At 38.9% G+C, this 23,166-nt stretch overlaps 3 protein-coding genes across 5 annotated transcripts; 2 read left to right on the top strand and 1 right to left on the bottom strand.

Moving 5' to 3' along the window:
* The first annotated feature begins 11,336 nt into the window (after positions 1–11,336).
* Positions 11,337–13,060, top strand: LOC124405922 (uncharacterized PE-PGRS family protein PE_PGRS54-like). The gene is made up of 2 exons (XM_046881192.1): positions 11,337–11,400; positions 12,057–13,060. Exons 1-2 carry the CDS (start codon positions 11,337–11,339, stop codon positions 13,058–13,060), a joined length of 1,068 nt encoding a protein of 355 aa, XP_046737148.1.
* A 1,035-nt stretch (positions 13,061–14,095) lies between these two features.
* LOC124406008 (shematrin-like protein 1) lies at positions 14,096–17,208 on the top strand. Of its 2 annotated transcripts, none has more exons than XM_046881308.1 (4): positions 14,096–14,246; positions 15,653–15,859; positions 16,172–16,447; positions 17,075–17,208. In XM_046881308.1, exons 1-4 carry the CDS (start codon positions 14,183–14,185, stop codon positions 17,200–17,202), a joined length of 675 nt encoding a protein of 224 aa, XP_046737264.1. In that variant the 5' UTR covers positions 14,096–14,182; the 3' UTR covers positions 17,203–17,208. The 2 variants fall into 2 exon arrangements, with proteins under 2 accessions (XP_046737264.1, XP_046737263.1); XM_046881307.1 differs by having other exon boundaries at positions 14,097–14,246; positions 16,172–16,451; positions 17,013–17,208.
* A 697-nt stretch (positions 17,209–17,905) lies between these two features.
* Positions 17,906–21,849, bottom strand: LOC124406005 (TBC1 domain family member 20). Of its 2 annotated transcripts, XM_046881304.1 has the most exons (6): positions 21,348–21,849; positions 21,147–21,266; positions 19,823–20,066; positions 19,499–19,702; positions 19,200–19,419; positions 17,906–19,011 (listed from the first exon to the last, which is right to left on the bottom strand). In XM_046881304.1, exons 1-6 carry the CDS (start codon positions 21,619–21,621, stop codon positions 18,706–18,708), a joined length of 1,368 nt encoding a protein of 455 aa, XP_046737260.1. In that variant the 5' UTR covers positions 21,622–21,849; the 3' UTR covers positions 17,906–18,705. The 2 variants fall into 2 exon arrangements, with proteins under 2 accessions (XP_046737260.1, XP_046737259.1); XM_046881303.1 differs by having other exon boundaries at positions 21,147–21,849.
* Between the last annotated feature and the right edge of the window lie 1,317 nt (positions 21,850–23,166).

The raw sequence follows: 23,166 nt of genomic DNA, 5'->3' as shown, positions 1-23,166 counted from the left end.
AATTGTTGAAGTTGTTTTTTATTAGTAGGAGCCGGAAATTTCTGTATTACTTCTAACTTTTCTGGCTTTGGATATACGCCAGTGGGTGTAATTATAAAACCTAAAAACGAAATCGAATCCCTACATAGCAATGTTTTCGTTAAACGGATAGTGAAATTGTGTTGCATCAAACGGCTAAATACTAAATTTAAATGTTGCATATGAGAATCAAAATCAGGAGACGCAATAAGCAAGTCATCTATGTAACAAGTCAGAAAAGCAGAATATTCATTACCAATTGCTAAATTAAGTGCACGAATGAACCCACTTCCTGCCGTTTTAAGACCGAAAGGTATCCTACAAAATTGATATACAGTACCATTATGAACAAAAGCAGTAAATTGACGAGAATTTTTCTCAAGGGGAATTTGCCAATATCCGTGTGTTAAATCTGTTGTCGTCATAATTTTAACACCATGATGTTTTCTCATAAGTTCTTCAATCAACGGCGGTGACTCATTATCAGCTTCAATAATATTATTTAAATGACGGGCATCTAAACAAATTCTCACTCCACCTTCTTTTTTAGGTACGATCCGAAGTGGATTACAAAAAGGGCTAATAGAACGTTCTATTATTCCTTCTTGGATCATATTTTGTATCTCTAAATCCACAGCTTCTCTATATTTTAACGGTACGGGGTACGATCGTTTTATAAATGGTTTATTAGTTGTAAGTTTGATTGAATGTTCATAAATTTTAGCACAGCCTGGTTTATCAGAAAACAGGTGCTCATATTGACACAACAATTTTTCAAGAACTACTCTTTGCCCACCGTTCAGACCCATAAGACTTGTCACGATCGTTCGGACATCCTCACAAAAACTTTGATCATTATTCTTACGTATAATTGCTCTACTAAAACAATTCAAAGATTCCTCAATGAAATTATCTTCACACAAATTATAATCCTCTTTTAAAATTTGACCATTCCAATCACTTTGATTTATATCATCAATTACTAATGCATCAAATTCATCAATTTCATCACAATCAATAGTTACATTTTCTATTTCTAAATGGACATTTTCATTAATTTTTTCTACAACGATATTATAATTTTCTTCAATACGACACACGTCATCATTATCTATCTCTTTCTCTATGCTCCTCCTCTCATCATTAATATTCATAATGTTTAAATCATTTTTACATTTTACAGAAATATTTTCACATACATTTTCATATTGTTTGACATTATTTATCACGTTATTGCTCACGATTGTCATATTATCATCATTGTTTTCATAAACTTTCGAAACGACTATATTATCAATATCAAATCGATTTCTATTATCTAATTTGATTGGGTAATTATTGCATTTTATGTTAACAATTTGTATATACGTTTTTTGATCCCATGCAAATGATTTTAGCTGTTCTGAAGATTCCCGACCGTACGAGCAGAACGACGATGCAACGAGCGTTCCATTTATTTCAATAGTTTTGCATCCATAATCTAACAAGACTCTATTTATGAACAACCAATCATTACCAAAAATAATATCATTTACTAAATGTGGTACGATTAAAAAGACCGTACGTATAATTTTGTCTCCTATACTAACATCTACAAGTATTTGTCGCCTGACTGGAGTAGTTTTTTGTCCTATAGCCGATAATACTAATACATTACTAACAGGAAGTTCATTTAAATCATGATTGTTTTTTAAGTATTTATAAAATTTTTCCGACATGCAAGTTATTTGGCTTCCGGTATCAATCAAAGCTGAAACTTGATTTTTTAAAATAACAACATGTATGTGCGGTCCCTTAGATAAGTGGTTTTCTGTATCTTGATTCTTTGCTATATACGGATTATCATTCATATCATTTACAAGGTCCTTAGCTAAATTTATATAGTCACAACACGATGCGGGACCCACTCGCAACGCGTTGTTATTTAGTTTAAATGTCTATTTAGCACATTATTTACGCCTTGTTGTCCCATAACTTGATTATTTGTATTTAATAATGGAGGTGGTGGATAGCTAAAATTAGGTAATACTATTTGATTATTTGCAGATGTTGAGAAATTATTCGAACTTTGCTCATTTGACATTACATTGTTTGTATTCGGATTTTGCGGAATATTCTGGGTATAATTTTGGCAATTGAAGTATGATTGAGGAATTCTTTGGTAATTAGCAGGTTGATAATTTGTATCTTGACTATTATTATGTTTATATGTTGTGTTTTTAAAATTTTGAGATTGAGTTATAGAATTAGTAATATTTTGATTTTGACGTCTTTCATTGTCTCGTTCTTGATACGTACTATCTAAATGCGATAAAGTCTGTTCTATTTGTTTCGTATCAGAAAAATTTACTGTTGCCAATATATCGCGAACTCTGTTCGGCAATTGTTGAACAATTGTGTAATTAATTTCAAATACATCTAATTTTGGCGTAAAGTATTTAGCTTCAACAACTTGCTTGAAAAAATACATTTGCAATGATCCATCTTGTGATTTGTATTTTCGAGAACTCCACTTGTTTTTTGCCTTTACTTGTATAGGAATCGAGTAAAATTTTTCCAGAAATGCTCTCTTAAAAACATCATAATTTTCGATTTGCTGCTTAATTGAATCCCACCACAATCTAGCTCTACCTTTTAATTTATTTTCTATAATTCCTAATTTCCATTGACCAACAATATTTTTTAAATTAAAATAGCTCTCCATATTATTTAAAAATTCTATCGGATTTGAAGTTTCTTCGTCATAAAATTCAGGAGTATTTATCTCGATATGAGTTCTTTGCAAACTAGCTACCAATCCACTTACCAATGTTTCATCATTATTTACTGTATTTGTTTGTTGTGGACGAAACGTTTCTAGTATTTCCCGTTGCTCTCGATTTTGCGTATTCAATATTTGAATCTCCCGTGCTAATTCTTCGTTTCGTGTTTGCTGACTTTGTAGCTGAACCACGCATTCTCTTAATCCAGATAGACTCGCTAATTCCTCCTTAAGACGTTCCAACTGTTCTTCCATGTTCATATTTATTGTAGGTTTTTCTGAGCTCGCCTTTGTCTCTGTCCTCGTCGCTATCGGTGAATGTACAATTTTGGACCTGGTTTTAATGGTCGAACGATTAGCCATCAATATATGTTAAATTTATTTTACGTAATTTTCCTGCATTTCAACGCCATAAAACAATTAACATAAAAACGAAAATCACAAATATATATATAAAAAGATAAAGAGACTTTTGTTCGGGCGCCAATTTTGTAACGAATTTAATAAATTGAAGTGTAAGATTAAAATTATAAAATATACTGTCAAATTAATAATGAAATAAAATAAACATATAAAAAGAAATGAATGTATGTATAAATAAAAATACAAATAAATATAAATAAAAGTATAAATAAATATAAATAAAAATATAAAGAAGTATAAATAAAAATGTAAATAAATATAAATAAAAAGATAGCAACACAAAATTAATAATAAATAATTAAAAAGAACGATAAAATGCTGAATAAAAATCCCTTTTAGGCGATCACTTATCTTTTTTTGATTGGATTTGTGCGTTATCGTTTGGCGATCGTCTTTTAGTCGGTCCTTGATCCTTTATTAAAATATATATATATATATATATCCCCACAGGGTCGTCGAAAAAAATAAACAATATAAATAATTATTAAAATCACAACAGAAGATAAAGTAAAGGAATTTGCTTGGCCAAGCCTACATATAATATCTTATTTCTGTGACGTTTGCGGACCGACTGTCCGATAGCACGAACCCAACGCCTCGCCAGTGCCGCACATATACACCTCAAAATAGCGCTACATATGTGTATATACATACAGGTTCTTACATAACGAGCCATTCTGAAATGCCACGTTACAACGCATATACTCATCAACTCAGAACTGGGACTCTGAGTCAGAATTTTTTGCAAATTCCGAAAAATATTCTCACCTGAATCCTTTTTCTTGAGTCGTTATAGCGATGAAAACAGAGAAACACATAAGTTAGTGAAATCAAAGTTTAGCAGAAGGAAGAAGATTTCAGCAAGCATCAATAAATTTACAAACAACTTTCCGCAATTGTTCAATATGCGTAATACATGTATATTAGAATGATTTAGATACAAAGAACGTCGGAAAATGTCAGAAGAAATCAATTATTTTTCAAATATTTCTAATTCTTAATTTGCCGCAACTCTTTATAGATTAGTGTAACCCTAGGACACCTCTCAGAAGAGTCCGAAAACTGTAGAGATTTTGGAAAGTAAACGATAGAACTGCATAGAATTTATTCAAAATATTCGATGCGAATTTTTTTCTCAGGAACAAAAATTTCCGTTGCCCATCACACGCGTCGCACTGTCAACTCATAAATACAAAAATCTCCGGGTCAAGTGTCGAGACCCGTTGCGCTTCCGATTCTTGGAAATAGTGGCTGGGTAAAAATATAAGCGTAATTATAACTTGAACGGTACGATAAATAAATTATCTCATCATTTAGAGAAAAAACCCGTTTCTCAACCGTCGATTAAAATATCTTATGTAATTCTGTGTTATCGAATGTACGAACCGCATCCGCGCAGGAAGCAAATTATGCGTCTTATCAATCAAAAAAACCCGCTTCTCGTTCGATGATTAAAATATTATACGTAACTCTGTGTTATCGAAATTCTGGTCTGGGGAAATTTAGAGGGAGAATAGTCACTATATAAGGCGCAACCGCACAAAAAATGAGTACAGTTCGACAAAATGCGTACACAATACACAGTAGCTGCGTTATTTTCGTTTGCGGTGGTAATTGCCGCAGCTCCAGGTAAGTCTAACTCCAAAACATTCTCAACTGATACGCTCATACTTCAAAAATCGAACACTAACCGGAATAACTTATTGATTTCACTCATTGTGAATGGTTGAGAAGATTGTTGCCGAACCATTCGTAGTTTTCGATCAACTTCACACGACTCACGTGCCTCAGTATGTAATGCGTGTAACTTGTGTCACGTATTTTGTCCAAAAAATCATTTTCAAGCATACCTCAATATTAGTTTCTAACTATAAAAAAATGGATACGAATCGAAGAACATAATACCCAAATGTTTCTTGAATCCTAAAAATTCAACGCCCTCCCTTTTGTTCTAGAAGTTATCCTTTGAAAATCATTTTGAGTGTCTCTACTTCTATAGCGACTGAACTTTTATCGTCAAGTTTTCTATACCATTTCAAATCATTGGAGATATCCGATCGAATATTCTCACATTTATACCTACCGAAACGATCACGGGTCTTCAATTTGAAAAGTAAAATCGTCCTGCGTACTAAATTGATGAAAGTGTTCAACTTCCAAATTTGATTGACATTAGTAGGCGAATATCAAAGTATAAGGCCAACATATGTTTATAAATTACACGAGTATCGAGCTGGCATATCGGAAAAACATCAACTACAACCATATTTGAAAACAAATTTTGAATCCCTAGGTGATCCTGGTGACCGAGCAAGACATGGAGTCGAAGGTGGTTCCGGAAGAGTAAACAGGTCTTCGTGGATCTCAGAAGAAGGAGGGAAGGTCGAGGGCAGGCTCAAAGGAAACGTCGGAGAAGCTCTTGGAGTAAAAGAATTAGGCGAGGGTGAAGTCGCAGGGGAAGCTTTCGTCTATTGGGGTGTAGGAGTAGAATCTGAAGGCCAAGAGCGTAACGCAGAAAAAAACGCAGCCAAGACTGCCGTCAAAAGAGTAGTCAGATCCCCCTTGAACGGCAAATTAGAAGGCGATGTCGGGGTTGGTGGCGCAATACGACCTGAAGCGGAGATTTTCGGAATACCAATCAAAGTCGAGCATGGTGCCTCAGCAAGAGCCAGGGGTGGCTTTTGCATTGGAGAAGCATGCGATCACTAGGGGCGTGTCGAAGGTAACTCGGCCACCTAGGATTCCGGAGGTGGACGAGCTCAGCGAAATTACGCCGATCAAGACAGAAACCGAGGAAGTTAGGGAGGCCAAGGAGATCGACTAGAACATATTAAGTTTTAGAAGCCAGCGTAGTAAATAAGGTAGTTACGACGGTCATCTCACAGTCTCGCAGCTACAAGTCTTGGGTATTTGACTGTAACTATTTGTAATCGATTCTGTAAAAACATAATAAAAACATTTATGAAGCAATTAGAAACAATGTCATCAACCAACGATATTTATATTTACCTGTGACGTTCTCTTGTCTGTGTTCATTCGTATTTTGTGCTTGTATCACTTCGTTCAGCATATCTGTAACAGATAATCATTCAGAGTTTTACCTATATGATACTTTTATTGATTGAAGAAAACGGTACTTGTAAAATTAGTCCTGCACGATGTAGGGCGATAAAAACAATCCGGATAATTGAGTCGAAAAGAGTACCTTCCGTTAGATTGACGCTATTTCCTCGACTTTCTAAGCGTTCACCTGTCTCTCGACATCAAGATTCTTCGGCCTGAGCCACCTGGAAATTAATCAAAATTGAGTGAATAATTCCTGAATTGTTGATCTCCAAATATACTCGGAACCTAAGTTTCACTTCGATCTAGGGATCGGTGTCTGAACTTAGTACATCAGTGATTACAGTAGCGCACGTAATCCGATGACAATGACGGACTTTTAGGCATATCGCTTCGTAGCCAGTCTCTTCCGCGATGTTACACCATCGTGATGGTTGATAACCGAATAACTTTGCAGCTGGTAACACTGCAATCAGGATCATTGACTTGTTGGCGGTATCGCTCTGCGCCCAAATTGAAGGTGTATTTGCAAATTCATAAAATCGTTAATATCTCCTCTGGGGATCTAAAAATGCCTCCGGTTGAATTCACTCTCGTTTTGCCCGAATTAATTATTACAAATGGCACCGTAGGAACTCTTCCATTGTTATAACTGTAATGAAACCCTGTTGACACGGTTGCATAGGAGATCAACGTATTCATTCCTTGCTAGAATCGGAGTTATATTAGACCGAGATTACGGATCTTAGTAACGTATTCAATTGAGTGATTTCCAACCTTAGTCAGAGGTAAGCAAGAGGCATCTAGCCTGTTAATGAACTTGAAACTACCGCAAAACAAACCTTCATCTTTTTGAAATCAATTCTCAAGCAATTGTTATCAGTCCTATAATGAATGGCCTGCACATCATGAGTGACTTCACTAACGCCGCTGTCAATATTTGATGGTAAAAATAAAGAGTAGACTAGTAGATCGTCGGTATATAAACCGTGTTTGCAGTAACGTATCGATTCCGGCTAATCATTTACAAAAATGGAGAATTGGCAGTCGTAGACAAACGACCGTCAAGCTGAGACCTGAGTGACCGTAAAGTCAGCATGGACTACACCCTGGCGCTACTTGGAGAGGCCGGGGTGCCTTAACTCTCGCCTTACAGTGACTTAGGATTAAGGAGGAAAGAAAACCGATCCCCATAACAGGCAGATTTAGCTTTACGAATCTCTAATTGAAATGTATTCCGAGTAACCATGTATTTGTCGTAGAGAGCCGCAGAACCGGCTTTTTTTATCGTCGAATAAGTCAGAGTGAAGGTTGGCGTTAAGATGTCCTACAATAACAAGATTCTTAAATTCTTGGACTATCTAGGCCGATAGGCAACCGCATATAAAAGTTTAGAGGGATTCGATTATTACAATCACATTAGAAAGTGCAATTAGTTCACTTCTTATTTAAATCTCTTTTGTCTCTATGAAGATTGCTATGAAAAAATGTATACCAAATCAGTTGTAAAACTCTCCCGTGCATACATGCATATCATTCATTGGGAACATTGTAGGTATAAGTCGGCGCAAGGTGTTGTGCTATGATGATGGTGAACGCCATTGAAAGAAGTCCGGGTCCAGGTGCGGCAAGAATTTCTTCGGCGTTGTCGGTTTCGTAGCTGGAACTTGGAACGGATAAATTTTAACGATGAAGAGTGACCCGGTTTAGGCATTATCCTCAGACAGAATCCCCCCCCCCCCTTCCCTCCTCCGCCCTGCCTTCGCGTATTCCCCATGACCGATGTTTCTAACATAATGCTAATTTCAGCGTGTATTCCTAAAATCTATTGCGGCTATTAACTAGCGACGGAGTCACGAATGCGTGACGTTCGTCAGTTGCCAATAAAACTTCGTTTTGCGAATTCAGAGTAGTGATGAGCAAAAGCAAGACCAAGACCAAGACTCTGGCAGCCTTGGTCTTGGTCTTGGTTTTACAAGTCAGTCTTGGTCTTGGTCTTGGTCTTGGTCTTGCACTTTCAGAAGATTTTCGCAAGATTCTTGCAGTCTTGCTTTCTTCTACCCTACGATAGCTCGCAAGTAACGACAGCCAGTGGCTTTTAACCACTCATACAATGTAGACAGTAGAAGATAATAGAAAGTGACTTGTCTAATCATGTGGAACATACCTAAATATCTTCTGTTACACGAGACCTATTATTTACGTTCAATCAAAGTACCTACTAGAATTGTACTAGTATTATTACTATTATTAGTATAGTATTATAATTATGTTAATTAATATTAGTTAGTCCTACGGTACTAACCGGAGTGAAAAGACCCTTCTTTATTCTTTACCTAGTTCAAACATTGCACAGGTGTACTGCAAAACTGCAAGAGTCTTGCAGTTCGGTCTTGTTTTTGCCCGAGTCTTGCAAGGTTGGTCTTGGTCTTGGTCTTGGTCTTGCTGCTCACATGCGATCTTGCAAAATGCAAGACCAAGACCAAGACCGCAAGACCAAGACGAATTTTGCTCATCACTAGAGATTAGGCACTGACTTTATTTTAAATTAAACTTAAGAAAACTAAAGCGAGAGAAGGAAGGAATTGAAGTTAAAGGAAGGAGTGAAGCTAAAATTCAAAACGATAGTAGGTACGAAAAAAATGACGATAGCGATAGCGATAAAGGAACAATCGATAGTGGAAGAATATAAGAGAAAGGTTGAAGGATTTCTAACTAAACGAGAGCGAGGTGGTAGCGAAGCTGTCTCCTGGCGGGTTGAGCCTAGAATAGGCAGAGTTCGGAGTCCGGATCAGCGATCTCGCCGGTGTCGTCAGGTGATTCTTCTTCCCCTTCGGTGGTCATTCAATCCCCACCATAATTGGGTCATCCCTCTGGCGAATATTGGCTACGCGTTGTCGACGATTACCGCTAGATGAGCGTAGTTGACATCACACGTACTTTTCTTCGTCTGCTGCGTTGTACAGTCCAGGTTGCTTGTCATTGGGGGTTCCCTCCACGAAGGCAGGTACGTAGGCTACCTCCGGAAGGTTACCGGATGGAGTGCAGCTCCACATTGTTTGCCTCCACCGGCTTCGTCGTATAGCCAGTGGCCAACTGCCCACGATATATCACGAAGACCATGCAGTCACACGGCGGCTTACAGCACCTCATCGTCCGTGGACCATGACTCACAATGATTGTAGCCCTTACTGACAGGAAGGCTGCGTCGATCCTCAGAACGAGGGCTTTATCAACTTTGGACGTAGTGTTTTGGGTTCGGTCCGGCTCCTGGCCGGTAAGTCGGTGAACGACAGGCTGCGGTCTGCCCTTAGTGTCGAACTTACGGCATCCGAAAAAGTAGGCATTCAAAGTTGTACGGGAAATTTATGTTTACGGAACGGTAGTTGAATTCGTCGGTAGCTGGAACTGTAGTTTTCGGTAGTTGTCGATCATTCGGTGAATCAAAGAAACGTGTTGATCCCTTGATGATCGTGGTTGCGGTACCTGTTTAGCTTGCACCGAAGCGCGGGATTACAAAATTTGTACAGAAAACATTAGTAACTGGTATTTTTCGCCTATATAGTATCGAGCTTGCTTGGAGTACCCCGCCAGGGACGCGTTTTCGGTAGTTTCCTTTAGATTTTTAGCCTTGTAACTGTAACGAATTTAATAAATTGAAGTGTAAGATTAAAATTATAAAATATACTGTCAAATTAATAATGAAATAAAATAAACATATAAAAAGAAATGAATGTATGTATAAATAAAAATACAAATAAATATAAATAAAAAGATAGCAACACAAAATTAATAATAAATAATTAAAAAGAACGATAAAATGCTGAATAAAAATCCCTTTTAGGCGATCACTTATCTTTTTTTGATTGGATTTGTGCGTTATCGTTTGGCGATCGTCTTTTAGTCGGTCCTTGATCCTTTATTAAAATATATATATATATATATATCCCCACAGGGTCGTCGAAAAAAATAAACAATATAAATAATTATTAAAATCACAACAGAAGATAAAGTAAAGGAATTTGCTTGGCCAAGCCTACATATAATATCTTATTTCTGTGACGTTTGCGGACCGACTGTCCGATAGCACGAACCCAACGCCTCGCCAGTGCCGCACATATACACCTCAAAATAGCGCTACATATGTGTATATACATACAGGTTCTTACATAACGAGCCATTCTGAAATGCCACGTTACAACGCATATACTCATCAACTCAGAACTGGGACTCTGAGTCAGAATTTTTTGCAAATTCCGAAAAATATTCTCACCTGAATCCTTTTTCTTGAGTCGTTATAGCGATGAAAACAGAGAAACACATAAGTTAGTGAAATCAAAGTTTAGCAGAAGGAAGAAGATTTCAGCAAGCATCAATAAATTTACAAACAACTTTCCGCAATTGTTCAATATGCGTAATACATGTATATTAGAATGATTTAGATACAAAGAACGTCGGAAAATGTCAGAAGAAATCAATTATTTTTCAAATATTTCTAATTCTTAATTTGCCGCAACTCTTTATAGATTAGTGTAACCCTAGGACACCTCTCAGAAGAGTCCGAAAACTGTAGAGATTTTGGAAAGTAAACGATAGAACTGCATAGAATTTATTCAAAATATACGATGCGAATTTTTTTCTCAGGAACAAAAATTTCCGTTGCCCATCACACGCGTCGCACTGTCAACTCATAAATACAAAAATCTCCGGGTCAAGTGTCGAGACCCGTTGCGCTTTCGATTCTTGGAAATAGTGGCTGTAAAACAAATATAAGCGTAATTATAACTTGAACGGTACGATAAATAAATTATCTCATCATTTAGAGAAAAACCCCGTTTCTCAACCGTCGATTAAAATATCTTATGTAATTCTGTGTTATCGAATGTACGAACCGCATCCGCGCAGGAAGCAAATTATGCGTCTTATCAATCAAAAAAACCCGCTTCTCGTTCGATGATTAAAATATTATACGTAACTCTGTGTTATCGAAATTCTGGTCCGGGGATATTCAGGGGAAGAATCGTTACTATATAAACCGCAAACGCAGAGATAATGAGCACAGTTCGACAAAATGCGTACACAGTACGGAGTGGCTGCGTTATTCGCGTTATTTGCGGTTATTGCCGCAGCTCCAGGTAAGTCTAACTCCAAAACATTCTTAACTCATACTCTCAAACCTCACAAATCTCACATCAACCGTAATAACTTATTGAATCCACTCATTGTGAATGGTTGAGAAGATTGTTGCCGAACCATTCGTAGTTTTTGATCAACTTCCCATGACTCGCGTGCCTCAGTACGTCGTGTGTGTCACGTATTTTGTCCATAGAAACATTTACAAGCATACGTCAATATCAATATCTTTTTATCAAAAAATGGATGCGAATCCAAGAACATTATACCCAAGTATTACTTGAAACCTACAATTCTAAAACCCTCTGTTTTGCTCTAGAAGTTATCTATTGAAAATCATTTTTAGTGTCTTCACTTCTATAGTGACTGAACTCTTGTCGCCAAGTTTTCTTCCAAAGATTTCAAATCAATGGAGATACCCAATCGAATATTTTCACATTTGTACCTACCGAAACGATCACGGGTCTTCCATCTGAAGAGTAAAATCGTCCTGCGTAGTAAATTGATGAAAGTATTCAGCTTCCAAATTTGTTGACATTACCAGGTAAATATCAAAGTATAAGACCAACATTTCTTTATAAATTACACGAGTATCGAGCTGGCATATAGGAAGAACATCAACTACAAACATATTTGAGAGCAAATTTGGAATCCCTAGGTGACTCTGGTGATCGAGGAAGACATGGAGGTCAGGGTGGTGTCGGAAGAGTAATCAGATCCCCGGCTATTTTTGGACTGAGACTCGGTGTCGAGGGCGGTGTTAACGGAACTCTTGAAGGTGAGGTTAACGGAGTTAAAGCGAAAGGCAGCGGTGGTCTAGATGGAGAAGTTCACCACGGGATCAAGGTTGGAAAACGATCAGTGAATTCACCAAGGAGCCCAGGTTTCCAGTATGGACGAGTTTCCTCAGGTGATCCTGGCGATCGAAGAAGACATGGAGGTCAGGGTGGTGTCGGAAGAGTAATCAGATCCCCGGCTATTTTTGGACTGAGACTCGGTGTCGAGGGCGGTGTTAACGGAACTCTTGAAGGTGAGGTTAACGGAGTTAAAGCGAAAGGCAGCGGTGGTCTAGATGGAGAAGTTCACCACGGGATCAAGGTTGGAAAACGATCAGTGAATTCACCAAGGAGCCCAGGTTTCCAGTATGGACGAGTTTCCTCAGGTGATCCTGGCGATCGAAGAAGACATGGAGGTCAGGGTGGTGTCGGAAGAGTAATCAGATCCCCGGCTATTTTTGGACTGAGACTCGGTGTCGAGGGCGGTGTTAACGGAACTCTTGAAGGTGAGGTTAACGGAGTTAAAGCGAAAGGCAGCGGTGGTCTAGATGGAGAAGTTCACCACGGGATCAAGATTGGAAAACGATCAGTGAATTCACCAAGGAGCCCAAGTTTCCAGTATGGACGAGTTTCCTCAGGTGATCCTGGCGATCGAAGAAGACATGGAGGTCAGGGTGGTGTCGGAAGAGTAATCAGATCCCCGGCTATTTTTGGACTGAGACTCGGTGTCGAGGGCGGTGTTAACGGAACTCTTGAAGGTGAGGTTAACGGAGTTAAAGCGAAAGGCAGCGGTGGTCTAGATGGAGAAGTTCACCACGGGATCAAGGTTGGAAAACGATCAGTGAATTCACCAAGGAGCCCAGATTTCCGAGTTGGACGAGTTTAGCAAAGTATCGCCGATCAAGCCAGAAACCATAGAAGTTTTGGAGACCAAGGAAGTGGACAAGACGGTATTAAGTTTTAGAAACTAACGTAGCAAGTGGGATGGTCACGGCGGTAGCCACCCTATTTCTAATCTGACAGTTTTACGGCTACGAGTGTTGCGTACATTTGAATGTGCCTATTTGTAATACATGATGTTGAAACATAGTAAAAAGATTTACACAGTAATTCAAAACAATGTCGTCAACCACCGATGTTAACATTTGCCTATGACGTCCTTGTGTCTGTGTACATTTGTATTTTGTGTCTGTATAACTTCGTTTATCATTTACATACAGCGTTTGTTCTTGTAATCGCAGATATCTGTAACGAATAATAATTCAAAGTTTTACCAACATGCTGTGCTTATTGATTGACGAAAACGGTTTTTATAAAACAAGCCTGCACGATTTAGGGGGATGAAAATAATTGTGACAATTGACTCGGAAAGAGTAGCTTCCGTTAAATTGGCGCTATTTCCTTAATTCTGTAAGCGTTTTTCTGACCTTCGATATCACAAGATTCTTCGCCCTACGCCACCTGAAAAATTAAATAAAATTGACTGAATATTTCCTGAATTTTCAAATACGCTCGGAACCTAAGTTCTACTTTGTTATAGGGATCAGCGTTGAAGCTCAGTAGTGTCAGTGTTTACACTAACGATTACGTATCCGATGACAATAGCAGACTTTTATGCATATCGCTTGGTAGCCAGTCTCTTCTGCGATGTATACCATCTTCGTGGTTGATAACCTAATGACTTTGCAGCTGGTAACCACGTGGTACACACTCAGGCATGTGGCATGATATTTTTGCCACTTACACTGCATGATTACTGTCAGGGCAATTCCAAGTCGTACAGTGGCGATACCTGAAATGAGTTACAACGTTGTGCGACAGTAATTGCTATTGTCCATATTATTCAGAAAATGTACAGATTTGAATTCAATCTGGAAAATCATAAAATGACCACTACAACGCCATCTCAATAATGGCTTCTCAAACAGAGATAATAAAGCAGAATGCAAGAGGAAGAGGGGCAGTTACGGTATTATCCACGGCTGCGTAAAAACGTGAATAGTTAGAAATGTACTTGAAGCGAGGGATCATTGGCTTATTGGCGATATTATCGCTCTGCGCCCAAATTGAAGGTATTTGAAAATTCAAAGTATCGTTAACACCTCGTTTGTGGATCTAAACCCTCTGTTTAAATTCGCTATCGTTTTTCCGAAATTTATGATTGAAAATGTCGCAGTATGAACTTTCTCATTGTTGTAACTGTAACTAATCAAATTCTTTGACGACAAAGTGAGCATGAAATTTCTTTTTATATCAATTCGATCAGTGATAATTGCATAATGCATGAAATTATTTCGATTTGTGCTGTTCGCTCGCATTTTAAATTTATTATTCCGGCGTGATTGAATGAATGATTTGCTTTGGATGAAGGCTATGGTCAGTCAAAAATAAAATTTTATAGACAACAAAAAATGATTTTGTAGACAACGAAGCTGTAGTGAAAAACAGTCAAATCGCTCGATCGCGGAGAATTGATTCTCCAGAATCAACTCGAATAAGCTGATCGAGTGACTTGGACTTTTGATCAACATGCGACATATGTTTCGGGAGCTTGACCTTTCGCTGATAAATACCAGAAATAATACATCGTGTGACGAGCGGGCTTACTGCTCGAGCAAAGCGTAACCTATGTAATCGTTCAAGAGAATAGTCGACTTATCTTCCCATATCACATGCAGGACTTTATTTTCGAGTGACTCAACTCCGGCCACATTATTGAATCTAGGGACTCGATATATATTTCTCAATATTGGGTACAATATTGAGAACATAAATTAATAATGGAAAAATTCATTCTCAAAAATGCATACAACTCGTATGTGCGTGTGGTTCAGCGGCTGCGGGGTAGGAAAGCCCCCACCTGGTGGGGGGAGGGGGGACAGGGCCCCATCGCGGAAAAAATGGATATTTTCTGATATTTTATATTAAATAAAGAAAATGTGCCATTGAATATTGCACAATCATGTACTATCAACGATTATTATTCTCATAGGTAAGCCCTTATTTAATCAAATTCCAAGGAATCTAATGAATTTCAACTCTATTCATCGAAATGTTACCAGTTTGTTGAGTACCTCCGAAATTTTCGATTAAAAATCATTATAATTCTTGTATTCGTGCGTAAGTGTGATCATTTTACCAGTCTGGGAACATTTTTGAAAGTTCATAGCAGTACACATCAACGGTGTTTCCAACTTTTTATCCCCCCCCCCCCTCCCCCCCCGTGGTGAACTGCCGGCGCTCAGTGTGAAAAACAGAGAAAACTGAAAAAATTATTTACGGGAAATATAAGACGATATTTCTCAAAAATCTCATATTTCCCGCAGATGAGGGAAAAAAGTTAAGAGGGAATAACATGCCACTTTTGTCCCGCTTTACAGGTCATAAAAGTTAACTTTATGGTTGAGTCGGGAATAAATGTGTTATTTCTCTTGTTTCGTTACGGAATATTTAGTTGAATCGCTGTATTTATTTTAAGCTCGATCCCACGGGAGAGCCGAGGTGGAAGAGGATGACGTTTCCAAAAAGAATACTAACACCGGAGGTTTAGTAGCCCCACTACGAGCAGAAGAGATCACCGGACATGTTCCCGACAAACCTCACAGGAGCCCCAGAAGAGCAAATTACGCTGGCAGACCATTCCATGGCAACGAGTTTGCGCCTCATGGGGGCGGCGGAAGCCCAGGTAATTGGGTGGATAGTAATCCCAGGTTTTTCGACGAATAACCGCTTCTTCTTGTCTTCTTAGCAAATCGATTGCGTAGCGTAACTTCAACTCTTCTTTCGGGTATTGGTAATTCGGTAAACGCAGGTCGTAAGGTCGTAGAGATTTTTCTTTGCAGGCTTCTTCCGTCTCTCAAATTCCATCTTGCTGCAATACCTGCAATTCGTATTAGAATTCTTTTGTTTCGTTGTAAAAAAAAACTTCCGAAACTTTTAGACGCTCTGTCCAATACACGCGATTATTGCATCATAGATTATGATTTGTATTTAACAGGGCACGGATATTACGGGAACGGAGGCAGCTATGGAAGCACTGGACTCTACCCGAATCTTGAAAGCTACGGGAATATCGGAGTCAATGCGAACACACCGAGCTACGGAAATTCCGGTATTCACAGAATTCCGGGAGGCAATACCGGCATCGTAAATCATGGGAATAGCGGAAGCTACGGTCACCCCGAATCGTTTGGAGGCTACAACACTGTTTCTCCTAGTGCGGGGAGTTACGGACGGCCTGGATTTTCCGGGGGTTACAACGCTACTCCTGGAAATACTGGAGGTTACGGGCGACCTGGTTTTCATGGAAGCTACAACGCTACTCCTGGACATACCGGAGGTTACGGGCGACCTGATTTTCATGGAAGCTACAACGCTACTCCTGGACATACCGGAAATTACGGGCGACCTGGTTTTCATGGAAGCTACAACGCTACTCCTGGACATACCGGAAATTACGGGCGACCTGGTTTTCATGGAAGCTACAACGCTACTCCTGGACATACCGGAAATTACGGGCGACCTGGTTTTCATGGAAGCTACAACGCTACTCCTGGACATACCGGAGGTTACGGGCGACCTGATTTTCATGGAAGCTACAACGCTACTCCTGGACATACCGGAAATTACGGGCGACCTGGTTTTCATGGAAGCTACAACGCTACTCCTGGACATACCGGAAATTACGGGCGACCTGGTTTTCATGGAAGCTACAACGCTACTCCTGGACATACCGGAAATTACGGGCGACCTGGTTTTCATGGAAGCTACAACGCTACTCCTGGACATACCGGAAATTACGGGCGACCTGGTTTTCATGGAAGCTACAACGCGGCGCAAGGAAATTACGGAAATTACGGACGGCCTGGACTCCAGGGGGAATACAACACGACTCCTGGATATACCGGAAGTTACGGAAGCCCTGGTTATCATGGAGGCTACAATGCGACGCAAGGAAATTACGGTAATCATGGACGTCCCGCAAACCTTGGCGGCTATAATCAGAATCAAAGAATTTACCGGAAGTAGATCGAGGTTGGAGAACATTTAAATATTGCTCAAACATCTTACACTTTATGACTTAGAAGAGAAGATTTCCGCTTCCGAATTTGTAGACATCGGTTTTCCATTTATTTAATACACAATTTTTTTTAAATTCACAGGCAATGAATAGGTATTCAAACTGCTTAGCAACAAAAACAGTGTGATGTACGATTTCATGTTTTGCAGTTCATACATTTCTGATATATCGACACCTGCCTGTTGATTAATATACAGTTATCAAGAACCTTATTTCGAAAACGGCCGGCTCGACAAATGCCCCGTTTACTTCCTGTATTGCAATAAGACGAATGCACCAAGTGAAAAACGTTGGGAGTCGGAAACCTTTCTTCATAAGTATAAAAAGTTACGATTCACATACTTTTAGAAAAATGTTGCATTGAATTATTCCAAAAATTAATATTTCATTCACGGTTTAAATATTGCACTACCGCACACCGTGCTTACATTTATATATTATATATTTTGTATATATAATTCATAACTTATCATTATTCTTTGAAATAAATATCTATCGGCTATGTACCTTTTGTGATTCGTATTTAAAGTCTAATTTAAATTACAATATGCTGGAAAATATACATATGTGTGCATACGTATGTATGTAATATGAATTTACGCAAAAGCAGTTATTTCAAAGTCTGATTCGAATCAAGTTTTGTCAAATTTCTGTGGTATATTTATATTCTCATACCTAAATACAAGATTATTATTTTATTACAAATAATTTTCTGTTTCTTTTTGTGTTCCCTTTTGATGTGCTTTCTTGTAAATACATTTGTAAGGTTTTTCACGCCAACTAATTGTAAGCTACGTTTTTCCGACGAAATTTCTCAATGTTATTTAATTGACGGATAGTCTGTACCCTTTGATAAATAAAAGATCTCGCTTATTCATCTAGTAAGGGCAACTTATGATGGAATTGCTGCATGATTTTTTAAGCAGGATGAAAATTTCGAGACAATTAAGAAGTCGCGGGAAGAAAGTTACTTAGCCAGCATGCGAAACTTGCTGCATAAATTTTCTGCGACGCACGTTAACTAATTTAATCATTATTGTACAGTGTAAATGGCATAGTTGCTTTTGTCACACGCCTGTCTCTTACTGCACATGTTGTGCGGATCTCTGACTTGGGAAATCAGCATAATATATCACCTTTCGCAGAACACTGCATAAGGCAGTGCAGGAATGCTTGGAAAAACTTTAATACATTTACGCGGAAACTTAGGCATGTATAAATCATAATTCACATTTTTAGTAGTTTGCAGTACGCGCATTGGCTTAATGAGTTACGATTCCATCGATTATTAAACTCTAGGAGAGTTCACTGCTAGTTTTATCGCTTCTTGTTCTAATTTTTAACATCAATTGCAAAATTTTTAGATCCAGTTTATCGAACAGTCGGTCTTACAATCAATCGTAAGAACCGAGTTGCATCTGACTTTGGTATATAAGTTTATTGACTCGCTATCAGTTCAGGCCTGAAGAGCTTTTTAAGAAGGCGTAAATACCTAAAGCTAAGACAGTAACGACAGCTATAGTTCTATAACTTCCGACTCTGTAAGGCAAGCGTGGATGAGGAACTGCAACTTGAAGTCGACTCCGACGTTCTCGCTCCTGGCGATTTTTCTCTGCCGCTCGCTTCCATTCTTGCTCCTTCCGGCGCCTTTTATTGTCATAGTCTCGAACATCATTTTCTATCGAGTCTGGCGGATATTTTCGGTACAGGTCCTTGGCATCAACCAGGAGATTTTCAAACGGCAAATCCTCGGGTAGCTAAAGAAACAAACGAGTACGAAACGAACTTTTCAAATTATTACTCAAATTCATCCGGTGCATCATTCAAGTCATTTGCGAAAAATTGAAATCCAGAACGAGGAAAAATTGACTCGCGACGAACTTCTGTCTCAAATACACCGACAGCATCATCAACAGAATAGCGTATGATGCAGATAACAGCTTACCGTGCAAAGCACTTTGTGAGTATGTCCCATATCAGGCGTTGTGTTGAAAATTTCAGTAGCCCTATGGGCAACTATCACCGTGCTTAGATACAACGGCATGAGCGGGGGGCTTCCAAGAAAGTAGTCGAACAGTCTGTGTAGTAATTTCCTATGCTCGGAGTACTTGTGTGCGTACCACGTTGTGTATTCGGCAAGAGCAAAGTGCGGGAATAATTCCACACTAGAAAAGTTGTTCCACATTTACAACGAGAGTTTCAAGTGGTTACAGTGGCATTACCTGTTAAAAAATTGCCACCTACTTCTCCAAGTGTTGCAAGAGAGTTGGGTGAACTCGTTCTAGTAAAGCGAATATAAAAAACAACTCTTGGTTGACCTTCTCCATCGTAGTTTCCATGAACCTTTGAAGAAATCTTAGCGATATCTGTTCTAAAACTTGTAGCCCACGTTGGAGACCCATCACCATGAGGACTGTTGCTGCAACGTCATTGTAGCCTTGATAATAACTGTAAATGGATGTTTAATGAGTCGACTGTATCAAAATTGCGGTTAATTTCGATTCATTTGTTCAGAAATTATTAACAGTGCTTTGAAAATGATCTGAAACTGAATAAAATGGTACTTGCTTTAATTTTTTGTGCCTATGAAGCACCCAACATATCATCTGTGTCATTTCATTTTCAAGTGCAGTCCTCTCATCTTCTGTCGATTCTTGTGGAAAGTGACTGGTGCTCCTCACTACATCCTTCAATATTTGTTGATAAACCTCGTTGGGTATTTTAGTGTGCACTGTGTCCAATCCAGCCACTGGATCAGGCTCTGTATCACTCAGTCCTAGGAGCCGAGGCCATAGAATCCTTCGTATATCATCTGTAGATAACTTTCATTTACAAAATTTGAGTAGGACAAACCCGTCTCCATGAACATGGAATCAAGTTTCCTCATATCGTGATATATATATATTTATATATATACTTTTTAAGGAATTGAAAGAATTGATATTGTATCGAATTAACCAAAGTAGAAGCACCACTGCTGTGGATGTTGAGCAGTGAAATGTGGAAACCAAAATAAAACAGGGAAATAGAGAATTATAAACTGCTTAGACTTGATTTCTTTTCCAATTCAAAGCATATGTAGATTTTAAAAAGATATATGTGTACACGATTCGCATCATTATATTTCTGAGGTGGTACCGTTCATAATTAAATCCAGTCTTCTAGTCGAATTTGGACTGTGTTTACCTATACGACGGAAAGACTCCCAGATCTGACCTTTGATCTAACTATGATTCATAAGTTGAATAAATAACTAAATTGAGTCAGTATGCTGAGAATTTCTTTTCAAGAGAAATGTATAAAAAAATATCTTGTTTCAAAATTTATTTTCGTTAGGCAAATACTAATTGCAGAGAAATATTAAGTGATGCCACTTGAAATAACAAAACATTTGAGAGTAGAAAATATTTGAATATTTACATAGCCATTTAATCACTGCTAATGGCCCATTATCATGATTAATGAATTTCTTTCAACGTAAACGCGCCATAGAGAAGTTCACGTAATTGCGTGAAACAATGCGGCTTATTATTATAACACACCAATGTCGTTTGAGATGACGTTAATCATTTTGTTGAGTCATCATGAGCTAGATGCACTATAATATCAGAGCACCAAAACTAACAGTTAATATAGCAAATATCCGATACACTCCCACGCGAGCAAAAGAGAAAATGATACATTTATAGCTTGCATGATCGATGGAAGGCATTGAAACAAATAAACTGCTATTCAACAAAATATCTCAGATCGTGTAATCACCCGTGAGATACCACCAGCTATTCTCACTTAGTTTTGTCATTTGCTTATGATCTACGTTCGCTTGTTGCATCACACAAGCTGTGGACCTTATATATTTTGGACAAGTTAAACAATGTCTGGAAATAATTACCATTGACAAATCCCTCGCTACTGCAGCCAAGCAGCCTCAATTCCCCGAAGGTGAGGTCTTGCTTCGATATACATCCTCTGACGACGTTAATTTTCATGCGTTCTCTGGCGCTGAGTAATTCTAGGTTGTCGGATTGATCCGAAGGTAAAGTGTTAGAGGAATCTGAGGCTAGAGCTGAAGATTTGACACCGTTCCATTTACCTGGTGACTCAAGATCCTCGATTCCAGGTATTCTAGGAGGAATTTTCTCCTCACCCCAAATTCTCGTCGCGTCCGAAGGAAACGAAGTGCGTCTTGCACTGGATTCGGGTTTCGATTCCCCTTTTTCCGTCTTCTCACTCGCCTCAGGTAGACCCAATCCGATATTCCTCTTCCGCAGATTTGACGGGGCATTTCTAACCAATTCACCGACCGAATTCTCCAACGGCCCAGAAACAGGTTGCACCAGAGGTAGATCATCTTCGTCGGTTTCCATTACGCGGTGATACCAGTTTTCCCAAGGTCATATCAGGTGTATTGACGCAGTATCACCACTGAATCCATCACCACCGATGATTATCTTAATTTATATTTCACGATTTTAACGAGCACCGCGGCCAGCTGTGCGCCAAAGTCTACGATACGGTGAGTGGGTATCGTTTGAAAGTGACAGATACACGCAACGAGGTGATTGTCATCGTTCGAAAACAAGGTTATGTAACGGTCCGCGTTCCGCGTCAGCTGAACCAGACGCGGGAATTAAGTATTTGATTTGAAATATACGCACAAGCCGTACACGAATTATTTTCAGTATGCAGGTGTAGGCCTTGATCGGTTTGAATTACCCAGAATATCCCTTGCGTAAATTGAATTTAACTGCCGAAACTGTGAGTTTTTTATTTTTTCGTTACCGAAATTCACGGTACAATTTAGAGCCAGAAAATTTTATGAGATGATTTGTATTTGTTTTCTTATTCACGGGATGACCCAGAAAGTTTGTAGCATGTGCTTCGACCGTTTGGAATTTTCTTTGAAAAGTAAACTTTATCATATCATTCGCTGTTCGTGGCAGGCTTGGAATTTTAATGCGATTTTATATTTAACTATCAGGTTTAATAAAATCTGTTTGTTATTGCAAACTTAAAGTATTAAGAATTATGTTATTTAACAACCTTCGAAACGATCAACCGTTTGCAGGGTCATATTTAAATATCAGCCAATTTTTTCGATTATCGGTATAGCCTGCGAGTTGGTTCGAGTATAGTTCAGACTCGTAGCTGCGTTCAAATTTGACAAGAATTTTGAATAGCGATGGAAAATAATATCACATACTACTATAGTTTCGAGCTTTATCAGTCAGCTGAAGTTTGTTAATTAATCTAAATCTCGAAGTACTTATGTCATGGACATCGATTGTTACAAAAGCAAAGGAGAAAATTACTATGCTAACCGTTTACGTCGAGCGGTATAAACGACACAGCAGCCGCGTCAATAATAATTAGAATATACGAATTGATTAATTAAATTGCGTTAAAAATGTGCGAGAGCGGTTCAACGCGCAATTTCAACATCGAGGATATAATAACCCAAAAAAATGCAAACGTTCATTATCATCCCGAGGATCCATCAACGAAACATCCGGCAGTAAAAAACTCATCGAAACATCTCTACTGCGAGGATTCTCCCACAACAAAATTAAATCCCCGGGAATTGGGGAGATTCCTAGACATCCGAGTTTCGCAAAAATTTCGTTCCCACGAATTTGCTTGCCCGTGGAGCAGGAGCGATAGCGATCTTTTCCTATCGAGCCACTATAAAATCGCCGAAAGGTACAAAGACTTCGAAGGATCGTCTTTCCCCAGCGATTCCGACATCACCGTCATCCGTGTCCAGAGGAGATCCAGGGTGCAGCGCACCGCCTCCCGCGTCCTTGAAGGTGTCCTGGAAGATGTCCTGGGAGATGGCTACCACCTCGCCGCTTCCCAGTCGATGATAAATCTCGCAACGATGGTCGAGGCTCGCACAGTGTCGCCTTTCCGAG

The sequence above is a fragment of the Diprion similis genome, chromosome 4 (genome assembly GCF_021155765.1).
Source record: "Diprion similis isolate iyDipSimi1 chromosome 4, iyDipSimi1.1, whole genome shotgun sequence".
NCBI lineage: Eukaryota > Metazoa > Arthropoda > Insecta > Hymenoptera > Diprionidae > Diprion > Diprion similis.
Note: the sequence above shows the minus strand (reverse complement) of the source record. Positions and strands in the feature narration are given on the sequence as shown.

Bases quoted from the DNA above. Each gene is read 5' to 3' on its own strand.
- LOC124405922 (XM_046881192.1), top strand. From the start codon at position 11,337: ATGCGTACACAGTACGGAGTGGCTGCGTTATTCGCGTTATTTGCGGTT. The intron at 11,401-12,056 runs GTAAGTCTAACT...TGGAATCCCTAG, and splicing joins GGTTATTGCCGCAGCTCCAG to GTGACTCTGGTGATCGAGGA.
- LOC124406008 (XM_046881307.1), top strand. From the start codon at position 14,183: ATGTACTTGAAGCGAGGGATCATTGGCTTATTGGCGATATTATCGCTC. The intron at 14,247-15,652 runs GTATTTGAAAAT...ATTTATTTTAAG, and splicing joins GCTCTGCGCCCAAATTGAAG to CTCGATCCCACGGGAGAGCC. The intron at 15,860-16,171 runs GTAATTGGGTGG...TGTATTTAACAG, and splicing joins TGGGGGCGGCGGAAGCCCAG to GGCACGGATATTACGGGAAC.
- LOC124406005 (XM_046881303.1), bottom strand. From the start codon at position 21,621: ATGGAAACCGACGAAGATGATCTACCTCTGGTGCAACCTGTTTCTGGG. The intron at 19,420-19,498 runs GTAGGTGGCAAT...CAACTTTTCTAG, and splicing joins CTCTTGCAACACTTGGAGAA to TGTGGAATTATTCCCGCACT. The intron at 19,012-19,199 runs GTAAGCTGTTAT...TTGTTTCTTTAG, and splicing joins CTCACAAAGTGCTTTGCACG to CTACCCGAGGATTTGCCGTT.